At 42.7% G+C, this 27,285-nt stretch overlaps 1 protein-coding gene across 1 annotated transcript in view; it reads right to left on the minus strand.

The window, feature by feature from the left end:
• Positions 1-27,285, minus strand: part of LOC141148392 (uncharacterized) — a 75,914-nt gene that overhangs the window by 33,864 nt on the left and 14,765 nt on the right. The window contains exons 4-9 of the mRNA XM_073635852.1: positions 25,983-26,030; positions 21,161-21,439; positions 11,476-11,760; positions 8,692-8,766; positions 6,835-6,888; positions 84-383 (exon numbers count right to left, since the gene is read on the minus strand). Coding sequence (XP_073491953.1) covers positions 84-383; positions 6,835-6,888; positions 8,692-8,766; positions 11,476-11,760; positions 21,161-21,439; positions 25,983-26,030 — 1,041 coding nt within the window. The remainder of the gene's footprint in view (positions 1-83; positions 384-6,834; positions 6,889-8,691; positions 8,767-11,475; positions 11,761-21,160; positions 21,440-25,982; positions 26,031-27,285) is intronic.

The raw sequence follows: 27,285 nt of genomic DNA on the forward strand, positions 1-27,285 counted from the left end.
AAATGTTACACTTATTCTACCGTTATATTTTTAACATATTTTGCATGAGCAAAGGTTTTTAATATAGAAAAGCTCTGACTTACTTCCAGATTGCGTTGATTCAGGAATCCACCATCTTTGGTACTGGCTTTCCAGTATAGACATTTCCTGGTCGTTATACTTCCAAAGAACATCATATAACAGGTCTTTCTTCCTATGGTCCCAGGAGCTGATTATGCCAAAGAGTTCACACATCTTCTCTCTAGAGGAGGATTTGCTAATCAGATTCTGGAACTCTTCCTGTGTGATTAGCATCTTGTACCTCAGATCAAATAGAACTGGATCGACAAACGTCATCCTCTGTATCAGGAATGACCAGTGTCTGTCCAAAAAATGCTCCTTTGCTGTATTATTAAATATATAAAAAAAAAAAAAAATAGTTTTGTCATCTTTCTCCCTTAACCCTTTGTTCACTGTTTTGGAGAGGAGAACCTCCCTCTTAGTATACAGGCTACTTAATTGCACACCGAATACATTTTTCTTGGGTGGCCTTAGGTGGGTCTTATTACTTTGATACCTTGTTCATTTCTTTTTCAGGACAACGGAGGAAAGATTTCCACACTTGCTATCCAAACTCTGCAACCCAACCACTACTGTAACCATTATATATCTCAATCAGCATGCCTGGTTTGCCTAGTCCCAAGCATCATACACATCCATATTGACTGTTCTTATATTTGCTAATCTTTATAATGCTATTCTTACTGTACCTCTGAACCCCTGATCGCGTCACCTCTGACGAAACGCGTTGGGAGGAGCTACCGCGTACATCACCAGGAATGCGTGTCGGACAGCAGCCATTTGAGATGTTGGCATTTGCAGGAGATCTCTGTATACAGTGCTGTTTTAACTATTGGAGCTTGTAAGTGTATTTTTAATAGATCACCCTGTAACTTTTGGTATTTACACTATGGAAAGCATGTATATTTCTTGCATGTCTGGCCTGGACTTATTGCAAGTTTGGGACTGACATCGGAAAGAGAGGGAGTCACTTATCGTGGTATGCCTGGATTTTGCAGCAGCCAAAGGGATCTTCAATACAAAGCTGTCCTTAACCACTCTATAATTGGAGGGTCAAGCCAATCTGGTACGCTCCCATTGAGCACTGTGTGGGGGACGCACTTGCATGAATATAGCCAACATCACTTATCACTGAAATTTAGGAAAACTATGCTGGCATCTTGTATATCCACATGGAATTGGGACTGTTTTTCCTTCTATAAACTTGTAGCACATGCTATTATTTTCTGTTTATGATTTTTATGCAGCAAGTTCACTTTGAGTAGATAATATCTGGAATTGCACTTAAATGAAACATTTTTTTTTCTTATAGGATATCTTACACACATTGTTTTGTTGCAAGCATGTGGTACATGTTTGTGATATTGTACATCAGTGATTGCATTTTCACATATATTTTAGTTCTTTTGCACATTTGTTTCTTATTTTTAATTTCAAGCGCTGCACTGTTTTTCAATATTTTTTTAAATATCTGGTGTCAAGATTTTGTGCTGGCTGCTATACTGTGTTCTTTTCACAACTAGTGCAGATTTCTCTTTTCTTTATTTTAAATGTATTTAATTGCCCACCAGGGTATTATCCCCTCCAATGTGACCCTCCATAAAAAGGTAAACAAATTCTCTGCTCCTGACCTTCTCTTTACATTTCTAATTAAACTTCCCACTGGGATATTACCAGACACGTGAAATTTGTTTCCGTCTAAATATAAATTTTGATGATTTTTTGGGTCATTTGGAGATTCGGATGTATTCGAATCTCCAAATGAAATAGTAACGAATAATAACAAATTTAGTTGAAACTCGTTAAAACTTGTTTTGTTTATTCGTTTTCTAAAGGATTCCAAATTTTCAGAAAAAGGATCGCCAAATTTGTTTGAAGAATAGCTGGTTGTTAAGCAGCGGGCCGGCCGTGGCATCCTTAACAACTGATGACTCAACAGCTGTCAGCAGGCTTCCCCACTGAGCGCCCCCCCGCTCCAAATCACCCCCCCCATGTTAAGGGTGTGTGGCCTGGTATGTTTCAGGAAGGAAGAGCACTCGCTTGTCACCCCCACTTTCCTGACCTGCCAGGCTGCATGCTCGGACAAGGGTCTGGTATGGACTTTGGGGGGCCTCCACGCCGTTTTTTTCTTTCTTTTTTTTTTTTAATAGCCGGGCCAGCAATTGCAAATGCAAGTCGATTTAAACGTGATTTGACTCATTTCCTTTTTCTTTAGAAATTTCATTTTTGCTGCAGCATGTTCTATATTTGCTACAGATGCACCATTTTACAGGCAGACTAAGGGGACCCCACAGGCACTATATTTAAAGGATTTTTTTTCTTTTATGGTTTCCAGATTCCGATAAGCCCCCTGCCCACAGACCCCACAACCACAGCCCAGGGTTGTGGGGATAGGTCCATCGACATGGAGACAAGGTGCTTTGGGGTGGGGGGGTTCTGCGCTCGCCCACCCCCCGCCCCCCTTTTTCCTGACCTGCCGAGCTGCATACTCGGATAAGGGTCTGGTATGGATTTGGGGGATACCCACGCTGTTTTTTTCTATTGCCTGCATTGTTTTGTTTACACTTTAGCTCTCAGTGGGAATTCCTGCTGACAGCTGTCGAGTCATCAGTTGTTAAGGACGCCGCGGCAGGCTTTCCAGTCCGCTGCTTAACAACCATTTATTCTGCACACAGAATTCTAATTGGTCAATCCTTTTTTGATCAACCTGAATTCTAATCATTTCAAAAATTTGGAATTTGTTAGAAAATTAAAAAAAGGAACAAAATTTTATGAAAATTAAACTAAAAATTTGATGAAAACAAAATGAAACTATACGAATCCCGAAACCAAACTAAACGAATTCTGAAATGAAACGAAATTAGTAACAAAACAAATCTATCTGAAATAAACAAATGTTTCCGTTCTGCACATGTCTAGATATTACCTCCAATATGACCACTATAAAAGGTGGTATATACTCTGCTCTTGACCTTTTCGCTACCTCTACCTATAGTCTCTTCTAGTATCACTCCCTTCTCGTGGACTGACCACTGTGCAGTGTACACCACCATAGCCTCACCGATACCCAGGTCGCATGATACGTCCTGGTGTATCAACACCACCACACTAGCCCATCCCTCTCATCGTTTAGAGATTGAGGTAGCTCTCACAGAATATCTCAACTAATGATACTGATATTTCCGCTCTGATGCTATGGGAAGCCCACAAAGCTGTCATTCATGGCAGACTGATTCAACAGGCAGCAGCCCTAAATGGGATCGTAAAATCATGTTCGAACAACTGGAGGCCAACTTCAAATGCGAGCCACGCAGCTTTTTAATCCACCCCAAATGCCACCACCAATGCGCATCTAAATAAAGCCCGTCAGACTTTGACCTATTCCTGACTGACTCGGCAGACAAACTTATCCGTAAACGCCAACATATATCCTACTTCAGGGCTAACAAACATGACACACCTATGGCGCGCAGTTTAAGGGCGATCCACCACCTGCAGTCATCTATAAGATTAAAAACCACTAACAGAATAGGAGGTCAAGGATGCCATATAATCACTGAAACCTCATAAAAGAATGGGCCCTGATGGGTTTTCGGTGACATAGTTCAAACAATTTGCGCCTATTCTGTCACCTATCTTAACCAGAGCCTTCAACTCTCTGCTAGCGGGACACTCATTTAGAACTGAATCGCTGACCTCCATAATCTCTATGCTTCCCAAACCTAGATCAGATTCCTCCTCTTGGACCAATTACCATCCCATCTCTCTCCTAAACCTTGACATTAAACTACTAGCTAAGATTCTAGCGACCCAATTGAATACCATTATAGGCCGACTGATTCTTCATGACCAAACAGGATTCATGCCAACCCGTCAAGCTGGCGACAATATCAGATGTGGTCTCTTACTCACCTATGCAGCTAAGACCAGACTCATCCCGACCTGTCTCCTGTCCCTGGACATTAGGAAAGTGTTGGACTCGGTCATCTGGCCATACCTGCAATACATTCTCCAAAAATGGGGTTTTGGGAAACATTTTCTGACCTGAGTCTCCTCTCTGTACAATAACCCGCGGGCATACATAAGTATGCTGGCTACAAATCAGCGATGATAGATATTAGGAGAGGCACGAGGCAAGGGTGTCTTCTGTCCCATTGCTCTTTGCCTTACTCATAGAGCCCTTAACACAATTGATTAGGTCAGACCCTGATGTCAAAGGGATAGAACTAGGTGGTCATCATCATCATCATCATAAACTATGCCTCTTTGCAGACGATATTCTCATCTTCTTAGCTCATCCGCATGTTTCCACCCCGAATCTGCTAGCCATATTGGATAAATTTGCCCAAATCTCAGGACTCCATGTCAACCCCCCAAAAAAAAATGCGCATTTACTTGGGTACCACATCATCTCCCATATTTAGGAGTACAACTCACAACCTTGTTAATGGATCTTTTTGCAGCTAACTACTTAGTCACTAACCTAATGAAACAGTGGTCTTCTCTTCCCTTATCCTGGCTAGGTCGGATTAATGCCACGAATATATCGATATTACCAAAATTCTTATACCTATTCAGAGTACCCCCCATATCAGTACCGTCACATTTCCTACATCTAACGCAGCGCAGAGTAATGTCCTACATATGGGGTACTGCTAAGCCCCGTATCCCTAAATCAACTCTACCTTACTCACAAACCCCTTCTTTCCTTCCTCAGAAATCCAGCCTTTTACCCTGCTTGGGAATACCCAATGTCGTTCACAGCCTGGTTTACCGCAAACCTATTTCGATTCCATTAACTAGTCTCTAATAATGCTATCCATACATTTCCTACTTTATGCAAATCTTTTGGTCTCCTTAGAACTGAACTCTTTCGCTACCTGCAAGCTAAGAATTTCTATATGCCCCTCCTCAGGATGGGTTCACCACTAAACTAAATGTCACAATTCGAACGCATATGTAAGAGTAACCCACACATCAGAGGACTGATTTCACTCCTATATCAACACCTTAATGTAATCCCCAATGAAGCACTACCATCTTACACCACTAAATGGGCACAAGACATGGAGCACACATTCGAGATCGCAGAATGGTCCAGTATGTGGCTAGCCACTAAATCCTCCTCCCTAAATTGCTTAGCACTTGAAACCAATTACAAAGTTATAGCACGATGGTCTCTAGTACTGGCGAGAATTTCAAAATTTGTCCTATCCTATCCAGAAACTTGCTTTTGAGGCTGCTCAGCATCAGGCACCCACATTCATATATGGTGGCTCTGCCCGGTAGCCCAAGGATTCTAGAAAAAAATATTTGCTATGGCCTCCAAAGCCTTGGAAACTGATATTCTTCCTGACCCAGCCACAGCCCTTTTGAACCCTAAACCGGCTGAACTTACCCAGACTCAATTACGGTAACTCATCCACCTTACCACTGCAGCCAAACAAACCATAGCCAAGGCATGGAAATCCCAAACCTTGGTTGTGGCTGAAGCCAAAACACAGGATGAATAGAGCCCTTATCTTTGCCAAAATGACAGCTATTGAAGGTGACAAAATGAAAAAATTTGATAAGATATGGCAACCTTGGGTCAAACACTGCTTACCCCCGATTTTGATAAGTTGTTGTTATTGCCTTGTTAATTAACCCACCTCACCATCTACTAGGTGCATTTACTAACCGCGGACCGCACTACCGTTGTGGGAGACTTTCCCCCCTCCTTTTCTTCTCCCTTCCTCTTGTTTTCCTTTTCAAGTTGATCTACTAGGTACGGGCACAATATAATGGCACTTGCCACCCACGCACTCTTGATAAACTCTGACCCACTTCATGATCGCACTTGGGCCTCTTACCCCTCTACTTTCCTTTATCTATTCTCAACCACATGGCCCATATTTATGGGATATCCTTTCACCTCCTAATCTATAGATTATAGCTAAGGATAAACTCATATCTATTCATCAAATGTTACGATCTTTAAAATTTTCTTTCAGGACTAGTATGTTACGTGAATGAGGGTAATGCTGCGAATAGCACGCCACCTCTGTACCTCCTGTAACACACCTCAAGTTACAGACAAGGACAATTTGTTGCCTGACAGATGTGCCCCCATCCTGTCAGAGCTTGATCCCATTAGGGGCGAACGGATGGTTTGGAGGCACATCCCACAATGGTCACAGAATGTTCGAGGGCCCATTTTCCAGCTCTCTAGGTTAGCTTGTTTTATTGGTTTTATACGGATCTCACCCTTGATGTTTACCCCTAGGCATATAAGTTTATACATGCTACTGTTCGAAGTGAAGGTATCCCAAGTAACTGTTAAAAAAAACTTTTCTGTCTTTCTTATGTATACCTCAATAAAAATATTGAACAGAATATACTCTGTTCCTGACTTTCTTTTTAACCCTCCTATTAAACACACAACCACTAGGATATTACACTTCCACCTACACCTCCAAAATGAGGTAGAATATCTGTTCCTGACCTTCTCTCTACTCCTATTACACCCACCAAAGGACATGACTTACGAGAAGAAATAAATTACTCTGCCCTGACCTTCTCTACCCACCATTTATATAAACCTATGTAAAACTATATGCGATAGACTAGACCCAGGGGATCTTATTCATCAAGGTAGAAAACAGAAGCATTTCCTACCTTATACAGGGGCTCATGGTAGAGGATCTGATTAACATAGAATCTCATAGCTTGTATTGAACACTAGATCAGTTTTGGTGTTTTATCAGTCTATTTCCACCATTTTTTTGGACTTACCAAGTGGTGAAAATGGTGGAAGCTTGATCTTAACTCCAGGTTTTACAGCTGCACCTTCAGTAAGAGAATTAATAAAGAATTAAAATACGAAAGTATGTACATATGTCCCATATACAGTAATTGTCAGTGAGATAAGAAGCAATACAGGAATGTGCTTTTAGGAAAAATAGGTCTACAACAGATCAGATTCTCTTATTACGCATGATCCCTTGAAAATGTTTTGAAAATAATAGTAAATTACGCAACCTGTGATAGAGTTACCCTTTAAGCTTCTTTGTTTCTTAGTTTGTGATAGAGTTAATCTTTAAGTCTCTGTCTCTTTCTCAGCCTCTCTCTGTTCTGCTTGAGCATATGTTCTTGAACAATGTAACTAAGATGATAAAGCTGGACATACCATAGTATTATGGGAAACCAACTAGCTTCAAATAAAAGGCACAATTTCTCACAGAAAAGTTAGAACAATGACTAGTGTCTTGGAAGATTTCTTTGACTTATGAATATGCCTAAATGTATATGACTTTTGTCAATGTGTATTATTTTTATTGGTTAAAGGGCCATATTATTCCTGCCCACTTGCTTTCACATATAAGTATGTATACCAGAAATAAAGCTTTGAATGGATTTGGACCCGTGTAAGCCCCCAGGTTGGATGGGAGACCGAGTGGATCCTGAATTAAATCAACCCTTATAACCTGTTTATTGATTATAAGTAGATCTATGATCATGTATGAAGGGAAGTATTATAAAGACATTGCACTAGTAGTAGGCATCCTGATATATCCAGATTTCCATCATGTAGTAAATGGACCAACATATACAGTACAAGGTCCCATTCACACCTATGCAGGTATGACGGCACAGATGTGTATTGTTGTGTCCCATTTAGGGAAGCCCATTAATTTCAATAGGCCCCTTCGCTCTACATGCAAAAATTGCACAAGATAAGTACAGGCGCCTTTTCTAAAAATTGCGCTGCACCAAAACACATGGTATTTTGTTTCATGTGCACATTAGCAAGGTATGTTGGGGTGCCATTACGAATTATTGACAATGTTGCGTGCTTGAAGATCTGGATGCACAAGGACACAAACTGGCATGCATTCTGGAATTGCACAGATATGAACCTATTCTAAGAATGGTGGAGCTATAACTATGTATGATGAAGCCACATAGCTACACCATTAAGGGCTCCCCTGTCTCTCTAGTCTTAATCTCAAGTCAGTGTGAATCATCTAGTGATACAGGGTACTGATGGCTTTCATAGGAATCATATAAAATTTTCCATACTATATTTGCAGTAATTTTATCCAAATGCGCTTGTATAGTTACGTCCTTTGTGTATAGTTCTGTGTACATTCACATGAACACATGCGCTTTATCCATATGCTCAGCAGTTATCCACCAACATTCAATCTTTTGGAGATATACAAGGGGTTCTTCATTAGTGCACAGACTCTGAAGAAGGAGGAACCCTGCATGGCCTTGAAAATGTTGCAAAATGTTGAATGAAACCTATGAGAATGAAAAGGCATATGGAGCCTCGTGGATGGTCTGCCAGGGATGTATCCTCCTACCTCTGGTGAGATCACCTCACTGTTGGTGGGACAATGCTGGATTCTGGATTTCTATGGAGTTTTGCCTAGTGTCACATATCAGTGTCAGATTACAACTGGAACATCATGGAAAAGTTCTGAGAAGATGATGTCCAGACTAGATGCAGGTAGTGTAGATGGGTCGTATGAGTGTTTTAATGGCACACTGTGAAGGTTGTACACCACTTTGGGAATTTTTGGGAAGGATTGACCTAAGGAAATATAGAGGACAATCATGAAATAAGTGTAATTTATACTTCCATACCTTGTGCCCTGACAAGTCCATATACGTACAGATAGTCCGGTGGAGAGATATCAGATAAGTCTCCATGGAAAAGAGCTATATGTGTGAAAAAAAAAAAAAACAAGCTTAGTACACTTCAGTAAAATACAATCCAACATTTTTAATAACCTTTCCTTCACAGTAAAATCGTCAGTGTTCATTTTTAACTCTGTGGGATTAAACACTTTCCTGGTGTTTATATAATCCACACTGTTCAGAGTTAAATTACCACTCATAAAAGTTGTTCAACTCTGTATTTTCACCGGATAAAGATTGTGTACAATAGAGTTATTTCCCTGTAAATCAACACCAAAATATTAACACTTTACTCAAAACAACTTAAAACACAGCAAGGAAAGCCATACACAGGGGTGTAGCACCAAAGGGGGCACACTTTTCCCCTACGTATGCGGCAATACCAACTTGAGCCCCAACAAAAAGGTCTCCCTCTATGTGATAAGCGCAGTATCTACACATTCAGATATTTCAATCACCTCTATATTTAAGGGGACTGTATACCTACCCATTTAATAACTTGGTCCGGTATCCATGGGCCATCTTTTGGTACTATTGATACTGTATTGAACACGCCTATAGTGTGAATTTGCGACCACTTACCGCTGTGTGTGATTTATACTCAAATACCTATACATGACTAATATATACCAGTGGTAACTACTATAGACCACATGATATATGTGTATCCTACTATCATAGACACACATATGCAATTTCGTTTTTTCAGCTGATTGTCAGTTTGGTTAAGTTCTTCCACACCTTGAGCCACAAGTTTACCAGCACCTACCCTGTGTCTGTCCTGAGAAAGCTAATATTTTAGTGAAACGCATCAACGAGCAAGTTCTTGGAGGCATTACTGGATCAGAATTTTTTCCCTTTACCTTGATACAGTATTAAATTAATCTTTGTATCGTAGGTCCAGTCCTCTATAACTGCATTATTGGGTAACTGGTAACTGTGTCTATACAGGGTGTTTATATGTTTTTTAAAAATGGTTGTAATAAAATTTATACTTTTTTACTGATTCTCCCTCTCATTGTGTGCCCACAAAGTCCGCAAATTTTTTGACTTTGGTCAATCCTTGCTAGAAACAACTATAAACTACCCTGTGTACATGTACTGATAAGATAACATAGAAGAGAGTTCAGAAGCAGCGGAAAAAACACCTAACTGCTCCTAAACGTCCGTTTACCAGCAGCAGTGGACATGAGGCCTTAATTGACAAATTTGCTTTCCAAAATGGGGTCATTCTGTGGGTGTTTCCATTGTCCTGGTGCTCCAGGGCCTTCAAAAGTGTAATAGGTAGTTAAGAAATAAAATTTAATAAAAATAATTTATGTCCCTAGAAGACCTGATGGTGCTCCCTGCATGTTGGACCTCTCTATGTGGCCAGGCTGTGAAAAAGTCCCACACATGTGGTATCGCCATACTCAGAAGGAGTAGCGAATGTGTTTTGGGGTGTAGTTACAAGTATGCATATGCTGTGTGTGAGAAATAACTTGTTAATATGACAATTTTGTGAAAAAAAAAAAAGAAAAATCTTCATTTTGCAAAGAATTGTGGGGAAAAATTACAACTTTAAAAAAACTCACCATGCCTCTTAGTAATTACTTGGAATGTCTACTTTCTAAAAAGGGGTAATTTGGGGGGTATTTGTACTGTCCTGACATTTCAGGGCCTCAAGAAATGAGATCGGCCGTCAGTATATCAGGTGCAATGATTGGCACCATTGATTGTAGACTCTATAACTTTCACACAGACCAATAATATACACTAATTTTGGTTATTTTTCCCCAAAGATATGTAGCAGCATACATTGTGGCCAAAATGTATGAAGAGAAATTACAAATTTGCTAAATTTTATAATAGAAACAAAGAAAAATGCATTTTTTTACACAAAAATAAAAAAACAATTGGTGATTAAATACCACCAAAAGAAAGCTCTATTTGTGTGAAAATAAAAGACAAAAAAAAATCATATAGGTACAGTGTTGCATGACTGAGTAATTGTCATTCAAAATGTGAGAGCGCTGAAAGCTGAAAAGTGGCCTGGTTAGGAAGGGGGGTATAAGTGCCCAGTGGGCAAATGGTTAAAGAATAATTCCAGGAATGGCTATATTTTACACACCTGTAGTTCCATTGGTCCAGCTTGGACCAATATGCTGTATATCACTGAAGAGGACACTGCTACATTTCCTCTACTCCAGTGACCTCCACGAGCTTCCGGGTCCCGTACTGAGTGGCTGCCCTACGGCATTGTGAACACTGGAGGTTGGCCCCTCAGCAGCAGTGCCATTAAGAGAATGCTTTGTATTTTCTGCATAAATGCAAAGTGTTCTTTGATTGGACAAGGTTGAGAACCTGACATAACCCCAACCCCCCCACCCCACTCCCCCTTCCCCACACACACACACACACCTCTCCCCCTCATCTAATCAGAATTTGCTTGCATTGCAAAGTATTCTCTGAATGGCACCCTTGCCGAGAAGCTGAGATCCTGTGTTCACAACGCAGCAGGACAGCCACTCAGCACGGGACCCAGAAGCAGGTGGAGATCATTGGAGTAGTGATGTCTATTTTGGTGATTTATTCTTTAAGGTTTAACAATTTTTTAAATGTAAAACTATAACATTCTGACCCAATAAACCTAGCAAATCGTTCATTCAATCGTTAAAAAAATAGAGATTATCATTTTATTAATGATAGATTCTGCTCCAACCTCCTCCCTCATAGTCAAGAGACACTTACAGGGGGCATATGATAGCTCCAGGGCTCTTAATTGCTCATAGTTGTGTCTTCTCAATATGTCGTACACTTTATCCTTGTTAGTATAACTCCAATTATAAATCATATCACAGAGCGATCTCATCTTTTCCTCTGAGGATGGCTTCTCTCTCAACTTAGTAAATTGTTGTTCTGTCAGCAGGCGCTGATGCAACAGATCACTCAGAACTGGATCTACATTTCTTATTTTTTCTATGAGTTCCTTTTGGTTTCCGTCCAAAAAGTGATTCCTTAAAATTATCTGAGAAGCTGAAATTGAATAAAATAGATAATATATGTTAGAGAAATTCTATTGGCAAAAATTGTTATCGGGTACAGTAAAACTTTGGATTGAGAGTAACTTGGTTTGAGAGCGTTTTGCAAGACAAGCGCATTTTTAAAATAAATTTTGACTTGATAAATGAGCGATGTCTTGATATACAAGTAGCTTCATGTCACAACTGAGTATAAAAGAGAAGAGAGGCGCCTCTAAGTGTAGCAATACTGTTACATTTAATGAAGGTACAACATTTAGAAACTCACATGGTTGATGATAAAAACAGGCTCATCTAAGTATGCAGGCATCCGGGGTAAAGCTGTCCACATAGACCATCCTCCTCACCGCCATCAACATCAATCTTACCACGCTTCGTTCCACGAGCGCTTCAAGCCTCACTTTCAGATCGCTCTACTGCAGGGTAGTTTTCCCGGTCACAATTGCAGACAGTGAGAGTCGGCAGTGTGGAGGAAAGTCTATGTGAACAGCTTTACCCCGGATGCCTGCATACTTAGATGTGCCAGTTTTAATCATCAACCATGTGAGTTGCTAAATGTTGTACCTTCATTAAATGTAACGATATTGCTACACTTAGAGGTGCCTCTCTTCTCTCGGCTGACCAACCAACCCAGGGAATCTAGCGTGGACAACACTGTGTCTCGGTCTAACTGAAGCTGTTCTAGGGCTGGGCTGTAAATAAGCATATCGTCCAAGTACGGGATCCAGGCTATCCCCTGGAGGTGCAGAAAAAAACACCACCTCGACGAGAACCTTGGTAAAGATTCTCAGACTGGCCGCTAGGCCGAAGGGGAGTGCCCTGAACTGCCAGTGCTGGACACCCTGCTCTGTCCGTACTGCAACACGCAGGTGCTTCTGATGTTCCTGGGCAATGGGGACATGCAAATAAGCATCTTTCAGATCTAATGTGATCATGAAGACTCCCCTTTGAAGGTGTCTCCTGACCGTATAATCTCCATCCGGAACTTTTTGTATAGCAAGTATCACCTTGGGGAGACAGGTAATGAAGAAGTTTTTAGGGGGAAGTGACAGGAACTCCAACCTGTAACCCTCTCTTACAAGGTTTAGGATGTAGGGACTCTGTGTGATCTTCTCTCATTGGGGGAGAAACCACGAGAGCCCCCCACCAACCTTTATGTTGGTGTCATTTGGCTTCCTTGTTGGAAGGTCCGGACCCGGAAAAAAGGATTCCACCTTTTTCCTTGCCCTTACCGAACCCCCACTTTCTTTCTCGTACATCATGGGACACAGAGCCTCAGTAATTACTGATGGGTTATATAGGGTATCACTAGGTGATTGGACACTGGCACACCCTAAACAGGAAGTTCAATCCCCTATATAATCCCTCCCCTTACAGGGATACCTCAGTATTTTCGCCAGTGTCTTAGGTGTTGGTCACGTGTAAAGATGTGCTGTGCTGAGCTCCAAAGGGAATATCCTATATCCTATACTGGGGCAAGCCATGCAAACCGGATCCATTTCAAGGTGTCCTTTTTAGGCCGAATTGGATGGTACCCGGGCCTTGTGTCCGAAGAAACTAGGTTTTACCTGTAACGCTTCTCTTTTTAGAGAGCTGGACCCTGGGATCCAGTATTTGGTTTTTCTAGCCATATCCCTGACGGGGTGCTTTACGGGCCCAGAACTGTGGATCCTCCTTTTCTAGGGGGCCCCTGTCTCTGAAGGTTTTCCAAACGGAGCCCACCTTGAGAGGTGAAGATTGGGTCTGTATAACAGAACCCTGCAGCTTGATAAGGTAAGGGAGCTTCCTCAGAAATTTTTAATTCTAGTAGGTTTCTCCTTTAAGCAAATGTATGCTATGCCTATTGTCGCCACCGGGGGCTGCCAAGAGCACATACCTTCACATGCTTGATTGTCTGTCTCAGTGTTCACGCTGCACAGCTCCTCCAGCCGAGCTCCAGGTAGGATGGGATGGGGGGCTTGTCCTCAGGGATATTTCCCCCAAGATTAGGGGGGCCGCAGTGGTCTGAAAGGCGGTAGTATGCCAAAGTGCTACCGCCGCCACTACTATTGGCAGATCCCATCATCTGCCGGCCTCTCTCCTTCCTCCTCCACCCCAGCCTCCCCTCCATGCTTGTCCCGGAGGGTCGGATCGCGCGGGAAAGAACACGTTTTTTGAAAAAAAAAAAAACGGGGAGGGGGGCGGGAGGGGTGGTCAGAGGAGGGGGGGCGGAGCGTTAGCACGACGTCCGGCGTGTCTAGACACCCACATCGCCGGCTGCACAGGCTATAAGAAGCACTCTTCTGCAGGTGCACTCAGCCTATGGAGGGACACAGAGCTGACGGTCACATGTAAGGTGGGACACAGGCATTCTCCTAGGCAGCATTTGACTGGGCATTGGTAGCAGCGACAGTTGTTGTACTACATCGCTCAGCAGTCAGTGTTTTTATTTGTGTGATACCTCCACTTTGTTTGCTTTGCACTATGGGTAGAAGAGGTACAAATACCCCAAAAACCAGAGGCTCTAGGGGATCTCCCTCAGGCTCTGAGGACCCCCCTTCTGCAGCACCTTCCCCCCCTGAAGAACCTGGGATGGCCAGCCAGGGAGAGTTGTCGGGGTCAGGGGCTGCATCTACTTCTGGCACTTCAGCCCCTGTATATATTACGCAGGAGGTTTTTTCCTCAACCATTAATGGACTAGAGAAAAGATTAATGGCCTTAAACCATCTTCACTCAGTGGAAGAAAACGCAATAGGTCTTCCTCTGGTACCCAGGATCCTCAGGCAGAGGAACTCTGGGAAAAAGGAGAGGAATCCCTTTCAGAGGATCGGGATGGGACTGAGGATTCCTCCTCTGAGGAATCAAGTGGAGAAGGGCCCTCTTCAGCTTCTCAGGATGAGAAGGTGTTAGTACAGATCCTTGCTGGATTGGTCCGCTCCACATTTAAATTACCCGTATCTGAGTCAGTTAAAGAACCCTCTTCTTCTTTGGGTTCACTGAAGCCTCCTCAAAACAACACATGCTTTTCCTGTTCATAATTTACTAGAAAAGCTCATTTATTCTGAGTGGGATCACCCAGATAAACGTTTTTTTCTGCCTAAAAAGTTTTCAACACTTTATCCTATGGAAGAAAAGTTTATAAAGTTGTGGGGGATACCGGCTGTTGACGCCGCCATTTCCTCCGTAAATAAAAGTCTGACTTGTCCTGTAGACAATGCTCAGATTCTCAGGGATCCTGTTGATAAAAAGATGGAATCCCTGTTGAAAAATATTTTCTCCTTAGCAGGTTCAGCAGCTCAACCTGCAGTGGCAGTGATCGGAGTCTGTCAATACTTAAGAGACCATGTTAAGCAGGTCCTCAAAGTTCTACCTGAACAGCAGGCCCAGGGGTTGGCTAACCTTCCAGCGGCCTTATGTATTGCTGTTGACACTATCAGAGATTCTATCATCCAAACCTCTCGTCTTTCACTTCGGTTGGTGCATATGCGTAGAATCTTATGGCTGAAGAATTGGTCAGCCGAAGCACCATGTAAGAAGCTTCTGGCTGGATTTCCATTTCGTGGTGCAAGGCTGTTTGGAGAGGATTTGGACAATTATATCCAAAGGGTTTCTCAACCTAGAAAAGTCTTTCTTAAAACCAGTAAGAAGACTAGAGTATTTGGGCCTGGTCATAGATACAAGCCAAGAGAAGGTATTTTTACCTCAGGCAAAGATCAGTGCCTTAAGAGAGCTGATTCAGGTAGTCAGGACCAAAAAGGGTCCTTCTGTCCGTCTTTGTATGAGGCTGCTGGGAAAGATGGTGGCTTCATTCGAAGCAGTCCCCTATGCTCAGTTTCATTCAAGACTGCTGCAACACAGTATCCTGTCTGCTTGGAACAAGAAGGTACAGGCATTCGATTTTCCGATGCACCTGTCTCCTACAGTGCGTCAGGCCTCGGTTGGTGGTTAATACCCGAAAGCCTGCAGAAAGGGAAATCCTTTTTACCGGTTACCTGGACAGTGGTAACAATGGATGTCAGTCTTTCGGGTTGGGGAGCAGTTCTGGAACAGTCTGCAGTCCAGGGGGAATGGTCCGAAATCGAGAAGACCCTACCCATCAACATTCTGGAGATCCGTGCAGCGTATCTTGCCCTAAGGGCCTGGACTCTCAGGCTACAGGGTTGCCCTGTCAGGATCCAGTCCAACAATGCCACAGCAGTGGCTTATATCAATCATCAGGGAGGCACCAGGAGTCGTGCAGCTCAGAGAGAGCTGAACCAGATTTTAGTCTGGGCAGAAAAGCATGTGCCATGCATATCGGCAGTTTTCATTCCAGGGATAGAGAACTGACAGGCGGACTATTTGAGTCACCAACGGTTAGTCCCGGGTGAATGGTCTCTTCACCCCGATGTCTTTTGGGCCATATGCCAAAGATGGGGGATACCAGATGTAGATCTCTTTGCGTCCAGGATCAACAACAAGGTCGACAAGTTTGTGGCAAGAACAAGAGATCCTCTTGCATACGGGACAGATGCGTTGGCGATTCCGTGGCATCAGTTCTCACTGATAAATGCGTTTCCTCCGATTATGCTACTGCCACGGCTCCTTCGCAGGATCCGGCAGGAAAAGAAGTCAGTACTTCTGGTGGCCCCAGCGTGGCCCAGAAGAGCTTGGTATGCAGAGATAGTAAGAATGACAGTGGGTTCCCCGTGGACCCTACCGTCACGTCCAGACCTATAATCTCAAGGTCCAGTATTCCATCCTGCCTTACAAACGATAAATTTGACGGTTTGGCTGTTGAGACCCACGTTTTGAGGAGTCGTGGGCTTTCAGGTTCTGTGATCTCTACTTTAATCAATGCTAGGAAGCCAGCTTCCAGAGTGATTTATCATAGAGTTTGGAGGACTTATGTATCCTGGTGTGAAGCCACGGGTTGGCATCCCAGAAAATATGTCATTGGTAGAATTCTTAACTTTCTACAAATGGGATTAGAGATGAAGCTGGCCTTGAGTACCATCAAGGGCCCGGTCTTGGCCTTATCAGTGTTATTTCAATGACCACTTGCTTCTCATTCCTTGGTCCGAAGCTTTATGCAAGTGGTGATGCGCCTTAATCCTCCAGTTAAAGCGCCCCTAAACCCCTGGGACTTGAATTTGGTTCTGTCGGTTTTACAGAAACAGCCTTTTGAGCCCATACATCAGATTCCCTTGGTCTTATTGACAAGGAAGTTAATTTTCCTGGTAGCCATTTCTTCTGCTAGAAGAGTATCAGAGTTAGCAGCCCTTTCCTGTAAAGAGCCTTATTTGATCATGCATAAGGATAGAGTGGTATTCCTCATCCTAGCTTTCTACCAATGGTGGTTTCAGATTTCCATCTAAACCAAGATATTGTTCTGCCTTCCTTTTTTCCAGATCCCTGTTCCACGGAAGAAAAGTCACTACATTCTTTGGATGTAGTTAGGGCAGTCAGGGCCTATCTGGAAGCAACTGCTCAAGTTCGCAAAACGGATGTTTTGTTCATACTACCAGAAGGTCCCAATAGAGGGCAGGCAGCGTCAAAGTCTACCCTTTCGAAATGGATTCGACAAATGATTATTCAGGCTTATGGTTTGAAACAAAAAATTCCACCTTTTCAAATCAGGGCACACTCCACAAGGGCGATTAGTGCCTCTTGGGCGGTGCATCACCGGGCCTCTATGGCTCAAATCTGCAAGGCCGCAACCTGGTCTTCAGTCCATACATTCACTAAATTTTATCAGGTGGATGTGGGAAGGCATGAGGATATCGCCTTTGGGCGTAGTGTGCGGCAGGCAGCAGTACGAGGTCCTCAGGTCTGATTACACCCTACTTGTGTGGTCCCCTCCCCTCAAATAGCATTGGTCTGGGACGTCCCATCAGTAATTACTGAGGCTCTGTGTCCCGTGATGTACGAGAAAGAAAATAGGATTTTTTATAACAGCTTACCTGTAAAATCCTTTTTCTTTTGATGTACATCACGGGACACAGAAGTCCCGCCCCTCTTCTAATACACTTATATTGCTTTGCTACAAAACTGAGGTATCCCTGTAAGGGGAGGGATTATATATGGGGTGGAACTTCCTGTTTAGGGTGTGCCAGTGTCCAATCACCTAGTGATATCCTATATAATTCATCAGTAATTACTGAGGCTCTGTGTCCCGTGATGTACATCAAAAGAAAAGGATTTTACAGGTAAGCTGTTATAAAAAATCCTTTTTTCCTCTGCTCTTTTTTTACCCTTAAACTGGCTTTTTGCAGGGGGACCTCGAAATTTTTTTTTCCGTTTATCCCTCTTGGGTTTTATAGGAAATTTCTTGCCCTTTTCTGTGGATCGGGACAGGATCTGTTCTAGGCCAGAGCCAAAGAGCAGGGAGCCCTCAAATGGTGTACCGCAGAGTCGAGACTTAGAGGTTAAGTCTCCATCCCACGTTTTTACCCAAAGAGCTCTTCTAGCGAAGTTTAGTAGAGCCACTGACTTGACAGTAGTTCTCACCGGTTCTACAGCAGCATCTGCCAAAAAAGCTACCGCTTTCCCAATAACCTCCAGAGAATCTACTACCTCCTTGGATTCGTTTTTACGCGAATCATGGTCCATCAACCTGTTGACCCATGTATCTGCGTTTCTGGCAACACAGGCGGAGGCCAATGCTGGACCCATAGCTGCAGCATTGGCGTTCCAAGCTCTGCGCAACAAGGTTTCAGATTTTTTATCCATCTGATCCTGGTTGTTGTCGGAATCCTCCAAGGAGAGGTCCGATCGTTTGGATACTTGTGCTAAAGAAGCATTCAACCGTGGGACTTTAAAAAATTTCTCTTCCTCCTCATCCTTAAAAGGGGCATCTACATTTCCAGGTCTTAAGTTTTAAAACTTTGCACTCAGGCTCTCTCCATTCCCTTAGGATTATATCCTTAAGTAGGTGGTGTACTGGAAAAGACTTAGTTTGCGGCTTGCCCAGTCCCCTATATACCCTATCTTGGGCTGAGACCTGAGCGGACGGCGTCTGAATGTCCTCAGATGCATAGATTGCCTTGAGGAGACCCTCCATGTCTTCGGCTGAGAAAAAATGTCCCCCAGGCCTAGCTTCTACCTGGCTATCCTGGTCAGAATTCTCCCCTTCCTCCCGAGAGCTTTGCTCTGAGTCCTGTACCTCCTCCTCATTTGAACAATAGGGGGCTGGTTCTTGGGACCCCCCAGTATTACTGGTAGACATCCCCTCCTGAGAGGGGAGCTCTCCCTACTGCAAGGGGCTTCTACCTGCCGCTTCTCGACTGTCGTACTAAAGGACTGGAGGGTTGCTAGCATCTCAGACTGTAGAGCCCGGCATTCCTTTACAGCCTGTGCTGGCTCCTTGCCTGCTAATTTATAGATGCATTTGAAGCAGAAAGGCTAGTTGTTGTCTTGTAGGAGCTTCTCATTACAATACCCGCAGCGCCTTGATTTTGAGGTGGCTTTGGACTTAGACCTACTGGCTGTCCCCTGGGCAGGGCGTTCCATCTCTGTGAATGACAAATACAAAACCCATTTTAGCCATTTACCCATCGAGTATCATGTGGGGGAGAGGGAAATAGGTCCACCCCAAACCCCCTTCCCACACCAGTTGGATCACTCACCCCCTGTGGTGACCTCTGATGCTGCCAAATCTGGTCCGTCCTCCTTCTCCATCCTTTCAAAAGATCAACCGCCGGGTAGGATCGTTCTAGGAAGATTGGGGGACTCAGGACCGTGGACCCCCGCTCTGTTACCGCCTTTATACACGTTCGCCACTCCGCTTGTGGCCATTTTGGTGTAGACCGGGACCACCGGAAACGACCTCACACGAGCGCGCTGTCCAACATGCGGACATGAGCAGTAGCGGCCGGACGATGCCGATGGAGCAAAGCTGCGAGCAGGAGATCCCTCGGCTTACCAAGCACAGTAAGCCAGAAAAAAACATGCCAACAAGCATCAGGGACTCCTTCCCCAGAGATTGGGGATATTAGGGCGGCCCCTCCGTGCCATCCACCACTGTCAGGTAGGAGGGGAGAGTGGGATGTAAGGTCCCTGGGGTTATGGACACCTCACCATGTCCTAGTGCCACCAGAATCTCAGGGGGGTTTTTGCTGTATCCCCCGAGTGCTTTCTTTTAGGGAGAAAGCGGGGAAGACCCCCTTGGAAAGGGCAGAGCCCTATCAGACTCCGCAGTCACCACTGGCTGCTCTAGGTCTGACTCCCAGGGAGGAGATCTCAGTCCCAGACTTTGGTCTAAAAAAAGAGAAAAAAATAAAACGGTTTTGCTGCCATCTTGTGGGAAACACAATCAATAACTGAAGGACAGAGGAAAGGGTGGGGCCTTTTAAACTCTGTTGTTGATTGTGTTTCCTGTCAGGTGTCAAGATGACTGGAGAAATTTACTTATTTATAGGTCTGCAAGAAAATGAAAAACAACACAAAACTACATTACTACAACTTACCTTTCTGCTTTTTTCTGTAGTCAGGTATGGTTTTCCTAAACTACTGTACTCAAAATATTCACAATGCGCATTCAGCCAAAGCAATGGTACTCTGCGTACAACCCTGGTTCCAACCGGCAGCCCTTTAGTACTTGTACACCCTCAGGCTTCAGCAATCAGTAGTAGGGGGTTTTCTCTGCCTATGTTTTTACTTAGGATCAGTGAAGAAAAATATCTCTTAAACAGCTTCTGCTAATTTTTATTTCCTTACCAGATCATTTTACAGTTTTTTAAACCGTCCAATTTAATTTTCTTTTTTTTTTCCCTTAACCTTCTATAATGGGTGTTGCTGAGAGGAATATCAAATATGGGGCCAGTTTTTATATTGTAGGGAGCACAGATTTGGGAATACTGATTTGTAAAGGGGCTGTAATGGCAATGACCACTAGAAGTCTCATGTAAATTGTCCCTAGTCTCTGTCTTCTGCAGCACATCTTTTAGCCTCAAACAACAAGCGTAGATTTCCTGCGGTCTCTGAATATCTATAACATGTTTAATGTCTCTGACCATCTCCTATGCTGTGATAGGGGAGAGAGAGCATGCATGTAAGGGTGTTTGAATCAGCTGGGACTGTCTTAGAAACATACTAGCAACAAGGCAAAATGGGATGATATATCTGAAAGTTTTTCAGACAGGCTACAATGGCCTACATCTATAGCAAGGGTATTACTTAATTTTGGTCAAAGCTGCACAGTTCGTTTGTATCTACAGATGCCCTTTATCTGCATAGGCAGTTTTTTTTGTGAAGGTGAACTAACCCTTTAAAGCCCCTATATAAAGTAAGTTGACTCACATCACTCTGCTCATAACTGACTTATTAAAAAGGTATTTGTTGAGTGGAGCAGGGAAATCCTTGTAAGGTCTACTTTGCGACTCTGGGTGAATCCACAATCACCTCTAATTATTAAAAAAAGCATCACACAGACTTACAGTGGTTGATTCTGTCCTCCTGGATTACCAAGTCCCTTATGATTCCATAGTTGTATTTTTTCAGAGCCTTGTGCACTTTTTCCTTGTCGGGATAGCTCCAGGTCCTCACTGTATCCAAGAGGGATCTCATCTTCTCCTGGGGTGTTGCCTTTTTCATTAGGTTTTCGTGCTGTCTCTGTGTGAGCAGCTGCTGATCCCGGAGATCATCCAATGCTGGATCCACCATCGTTATGCCCTTTATGAGTTTTTCTTTATATTTGTCCAAAAAATGCATTCTGGCTACAAGGTAAAAGAAAAATGGTACAAATATAAATCAAATCCATTCCTTATTTTTATTTTGTATTTGGCTCATTAAACAAAACGGACTATGCCAGAGTTCTTGCTTTTAATTGGCATTGCCTTATTGACCATTTTGGGATTCCTAAACATGTGACTTGGAGGGTTGCATGCAGTCTGCTCCTAGGTTTTGAAGCCTCTTAGACACAGAGAAAAAGTGAGACCTGGAGAAAAACATAATGGATGGAGGGTTTGCATGGTGAAGGGGAGGAACAGGTTAGAGAAGGCTTAACATGTGAGTTTATTGAGGCGAGTGTGGGTTATACCTGACTGATGGTTGAAAGTCAGATGTGCTGAGAGGAGCTAAGGGTTGTTCAGGTTTTACCCACCCACCTGCTCTTAATTTTAAGTTAGCAAGAAGTCAAGGGTGAGAGAGATATAACAAAACTATTTTTTTTTTATTGATTTTTTTATCTACTGTAAAATGATTTTCTTGGAGTCCATTCAAGGATACCTGGTAGAGAAAAAAAAAAAAGGTAGAAACCACCCTAGGCAGGAAGAAAGTGCTGGGCCTCAACATTGGGGATGGAGTTTGTAATCAGCACCATCATTGATATGAAGAAATTCTCTCCCACTGTACAGTATTTTTAAAAATGTTTTTGCATTGTTACATATTACCTAGGACACAGTGCCCAGCTTCCTATTCCTCTTTTTTACCGTAGTTTGATGCATCCCCAAAATGGCCAGAGTTTAACAAGATTCACCCCTTATAGACTTCCATGGGGTTAGTCTCTAAAATTTGGTTTGTTGATTTTTGAACAAGATTTAATGAACCCTTGGTGAATAGAACCCAAGCAGATTCACCCATCCTTGACAAACACCACCTGGCAATGCCCATGAATCTGCTAGAAATGTAGGCACTGGCAGCTGAGAAAATGTATCTGTCAATTATCTACATCTGGAATGTAAAAGGTTGACAAGGCTACTCTACCTCTCTTGTCACAGTGAGACTTCTGGTTCCTCCTTTATGATTGATGTTCTCCACCCACCACTGCCTGTTGTCAGAAGAGATGTTTTCCCTTGAAAGATACACGGATCAAACACTTTTTGCACAAAGGTTCTGCAGTCTAGCACTTTAACAAAAGTGTTCTACACATACGCACTGACATGGGACACATAAGAGAGGAGACCAGAGGCTTCCAGCAAACAATCACAGCTAAAATTGTGATCACTTTTAAAGGCATTTTGATCCATCGGACATGTTTGACAAAGTTGCAGATTGGGTGCAGGGTAGGTCCCACCAGTGAGAGCAGAACTCTGCAAATGTCTTCCAACCACTTACCAATTTGGTCCTTAACCAGATACTGCCGGCTCACAGTAATTTCACTGCGGGAAAGCGGCACGAGCAGGCTGGATCACGAAAATGTAGAGAAAGAGGCCCCCCCCAAACATTTACGTATCTTCTCCTTAGCCACACCTTCTTCCATAGGCAGGCAGGAGCAATCAACCAACAGGCTTAGGAGGACCTGACCAGACCAAAAAAATAAATTGCTACTCAGCTGAGTACAGCAGAGACAGAAACTAAATGTATCCATCCTATGGGAGGGATGCTACAGCTGCAGCATGTTTAAAGGGATACAATATGGGAAAACATGCATGTATTCCAAAGATGGACTTTTTTCTTTTATCGTGCCTTGAAATTACAAAAAAAAAAAAGTTAGAATATTTGAGGCATTTTGACCAGAATAATCAAGTCAAGTAAGCCCTGATAAGGTTAGTGTGAGTGAACTGTACTGAATTGTATTGCACTCTCCCATTATTTTGTAAAGTGCTGTAAAAACTGATGGCACTGTATAACTCCTAGTTAATAATAATAAGGCTACTTTCACACTGCTCCTTGCAAAAACACGTTAAAAACGCAAATACTTTTTTGCCACATTTTATCTGTGTTTCCAGTGCATTTTTCACCTGAGCGCAGGTGTGTTTTTGATGCATGTTCTTTATAATTTCAATGAGGAGGTGCCTTTTTTTATGCATTTTTGCCACCATTTTTTATGCATTTTCCATTCATCTCAATGAGGAGGTGCACCAAAAACGCAGCAAGTAAGACTTTGAAAAAACGCAACGGACTCGCAATTGAACAGTGTGAGGAGTTCCATGGGATTTACTGGTCATGCGCTTTTCTTCCGCTTTTTTTAAAGCACAAATGGAAGAGAACGGATCAGCGTGAAAGCAGCATAATAATAATAATAATAATAATAATAATAATAATAAACAATTTAACATTTATAAAAGACAAACAGAAAACAATGTGTGAAGGTGATATGCAATATAACGATATATGAAAAAAACAGGAAATTTTAGGAATGTACAGCCGTGGCCAAAAGTTTTGAGAATGACACAAATATTAATTTTCAAGTCTGCTGCCTGAGCTTTTATGATTGCAATTTGCATATACTCCAGAATAGAGCAATGTTGGGTTGAAAGAGCAAACAACAAGGACCTCTCCAATTAGATCCAGTCTCTTTCAAAATTATTAGGACTATTGTGGTACCAAACGGGTATAGACAAAAGTATTAAAAAATTATATATTTTATTCAAAATAGGGATAAAAAGTCCTACAAAGGACACAATATGGACAATAACAACGTAGCACAATCAAACATTAATTGTTACAGCAATATTGACAATCAAGTTGTATAAATTGTGCCTCCACAGACACATAGAGGCAGGTTATGTGGTACTTGCAGACGTGACCTCTACAGTTTCGCGGTTAAAAGCCGCTTCTTCAGGAGGCGTCTTTTTAGTACATGCTCTACAAAATAGCAAACATAAAAATATCAACATTGCAATACATGAAAAAGGAAAACACATATACAAAGGAAATACAGAATTTGTTTTGGAGAAGATAATCGTTATTAAATGTTGCACTCACCAACCTACACCCACAAGGGGTTTGGAGCAACAGAATGTTATGAAGAGTGATCAGATGAATTGTAATTAATTGCAAAGTCCCACTTTGTCATGAAAATTAACTTAATCCCATAAAAAACATTTCCACTGCATTTGTGAAGAAGGCTTCAGTGCACCCAAGAAAGTCCAGCAAGCACCAGGACCGTCTCCTACAATTGATTCAGCTGCGGGATCCGGGCAACACCAGTGCAGAGCTTGCTCAGGAATGGCAGAAGGCAGGTGTGAGGACATCGGCACGCACAGTGAGGCGAAGACTTTTGGAGGATGGCCTGGTGTCAAGAAGGGCAGCAAAGAAGACACTTCTCTCCAGGAAAACACATCAGGGACAGACTGATATTCTGCAAAAGGTACAGGGAATGGACTGCTGAGGACTGGGATAATTTTCTCTGATGAGCCCCTTTTACCATTGTTTAGGCATCTGGAACAAACCTTGTCTGGAGAAGAAAAGGTGAGCGCTACCATCAGTCCTGTGTCATGCCAACATTAAAGCATCCTGAGACCATTCATGTGTGGGGTTGCTTCTCAGCCAAGGGAGTGGGTTCAGTCACAATTTTGCCTAAGAACACAGCCATGAATAAAAAATGGTTCAAACACAGCCCCCTAGATCAACTTCTCCCAACCATCCAAGAACAGTTTGGTGATGAACAATGCCTTTTTCAGCATGATGGAGCACCTTGCCATAAGGCAAACTAAGTGGCTTGGGGAACAAAACATCAAAATTTTGGGGCCAGGAAACTCCCCCTACCTTAATCCCATCGAGAACTTGTGGTCAATCCTCAAGAGGCAGGTGAACAAACCCCCCCCCCCAAATTCTGACATACAGGCGGTCCCCTACTTACAAACGACTCCTACTTACAAACAGAGGCAGACAACAGGAAGTGAGGGGAAATCTACCCCTAGGAAGGGAAATTCTCTCCTGTAAGAGTTAATATAGGAAAAAGGTGTCTCAACTGATGCTTTATTACCAATCCTTGTTTCCTTAAAAACCACAAATTTTCAAAATCCAAAATGTCATTGGAACAGAAAGTGAGGTGAAATCTTCTGAACAGGGGCACAGACAGCAAAACAAATATCACAGGGGTGATAACCCTTCCCTATGTTTTCCAAAAAGCTTAAAAATAGATTTTTTTGGCTGGAGCTACACTTAAAAAATGTACCTGTTCCTAGTTACAAACAGATTCAACTTAAGAACAAGCTTACAGTCCCTATCTTGTTTGTAACCCGGGGACTGCCTGTACTCCAAGCATTGATTATGCAAGAATGGGCTGCCATCAGACAGGATGTGGCCCAGAAGCTGATTGACAGCATGCCAGGATGAATTGTAGAGGTCTTGAAAAAGAAGGGTCAACATTGCAAATATTGACTCTTTACATAAACGTAATGTAATTGTCAATAAAAGCCTTTGAAACTTATGAAATGCTTTTAATTATACTTCAGTATACCATAGTAACATCTGACAAAAAAAAAATCTAAAAATAGTGCAGCAGCAGACTTTGTGAAAATTTATATTTGTGTCAATCTCAAAACTTTTGGCCATGGCTGTACAGTTCTCCCAGATTAGGCCAATTCTTACCTGCATCTTCTGTCTTGTCAATGTCCCTTCTTTCTAATCTAAAACATCCTAAATGGGAACAAGAGCTGAAAGTTAGCCTGATCAGCACTATGAAAACTAGAATATTGAAGTATATTATGTGATTTAGGTAGGAGATGGGTAATTTTATGCACCACATCCCAATAAATTTATAATAGACTGTAAAGAAATGCAAGTCTTTTGAGGCGCTCAGTTGATTATCTCAACTAGTTTCTGGCAAATAAGACCATGATGTGGTTATATGTTTTTAACCTTGATTAGGATGGATTTTTGAATAAAAATTGTTGGCAATTTATACTTAAAGTGTGTATGCAACTGTGTTATTTTAGCACCTCAAAAGTCCTACATTTCTTTAAAGGTCTATTAGAATTTTAAAGCGTGTGCCCAGACAAAAGACATTTCAGTTTTGGATAGTGTATGAAAGTCTTAGAACCCCTATCCAGTATTTACTGCTATCTGGAGCTCTGTTAGAGAGATTTCTCCTCACTTCCTGTCCCACTGACATTGTGTTAGACAGGAAGTGAAGGGAACTCTCCAACAACAACAAATCAATAAAAATGCTTTTTTTGTAGCACAGCCAGGCACACGTGCACAGTCACTCTTTGGATCAGTAAGCAGTCTAGGGGTGTTCTTTTTGGTGTTTTTTATTTTAGGGATAACTTGGATAGGGATTGGGTATGAGTGGGATACTCCAAAAAGTACACTACGAGGTTGCTAACCTGTTTCTGCAGCACTTTCAGCACATTCCTTGTAGGGACCAGTAATGGACTTGGCTTAGTTGAAGCAGATAAAGGCACAAACTTCCTTCTTTAGGCAACTTGAGTAGAGTCCCTTCACACAGAACATGATGGACCGAGCTGTTCAGGATACCAGCCAGTACCCCCTTTTCCTGCACTCTCAGCTGACTCTCAAGCACCAGAGGGGTGGGGCAGCAGCTTACAGTCTCTAGGACCCCTCACACTGGTCTGTATTTACAAATGTCCTCAGACAAATGGATGCCTCCTTCTAACGTCCCCCAGACATCTCTACCAGTGAAGTCAGACCAGATCCAACAGATGACAGCTCCTCAGTCAACTTCCAGGCCTCTCAGCTAGCCCAGCCTTACAAGTTTCATAAACAGCAGGCACATGGCAGGACTGCCCAGGGGGCAGCAAGCCCCCCAGCCTGGATTTCTCCTCTCGGGACAAGACAAGACTACTGCAGGTCTCTGACTATTTATACCCATTTCCCAGCAGCCACCTGTGCAGGGTTCACAAAGATTGGCTGGGACAGTAAAATTATTAAT

The sequence above is a fragment of the Aquarana catesbeiana genome, linkage group LG06, assembly GCF_042186555.1.
Source record: "Aquarana catesbeiana isolate 2022-GZ linkage group LG06, ASM4218655v1, whole genome shotgun sequence".
Taxonomy (NCBI): Eukaryota; Metazoa; Chordata; class Amphibia; order Anura; family Ranidae; genus Aquarana; species Aquarana catesbeiana.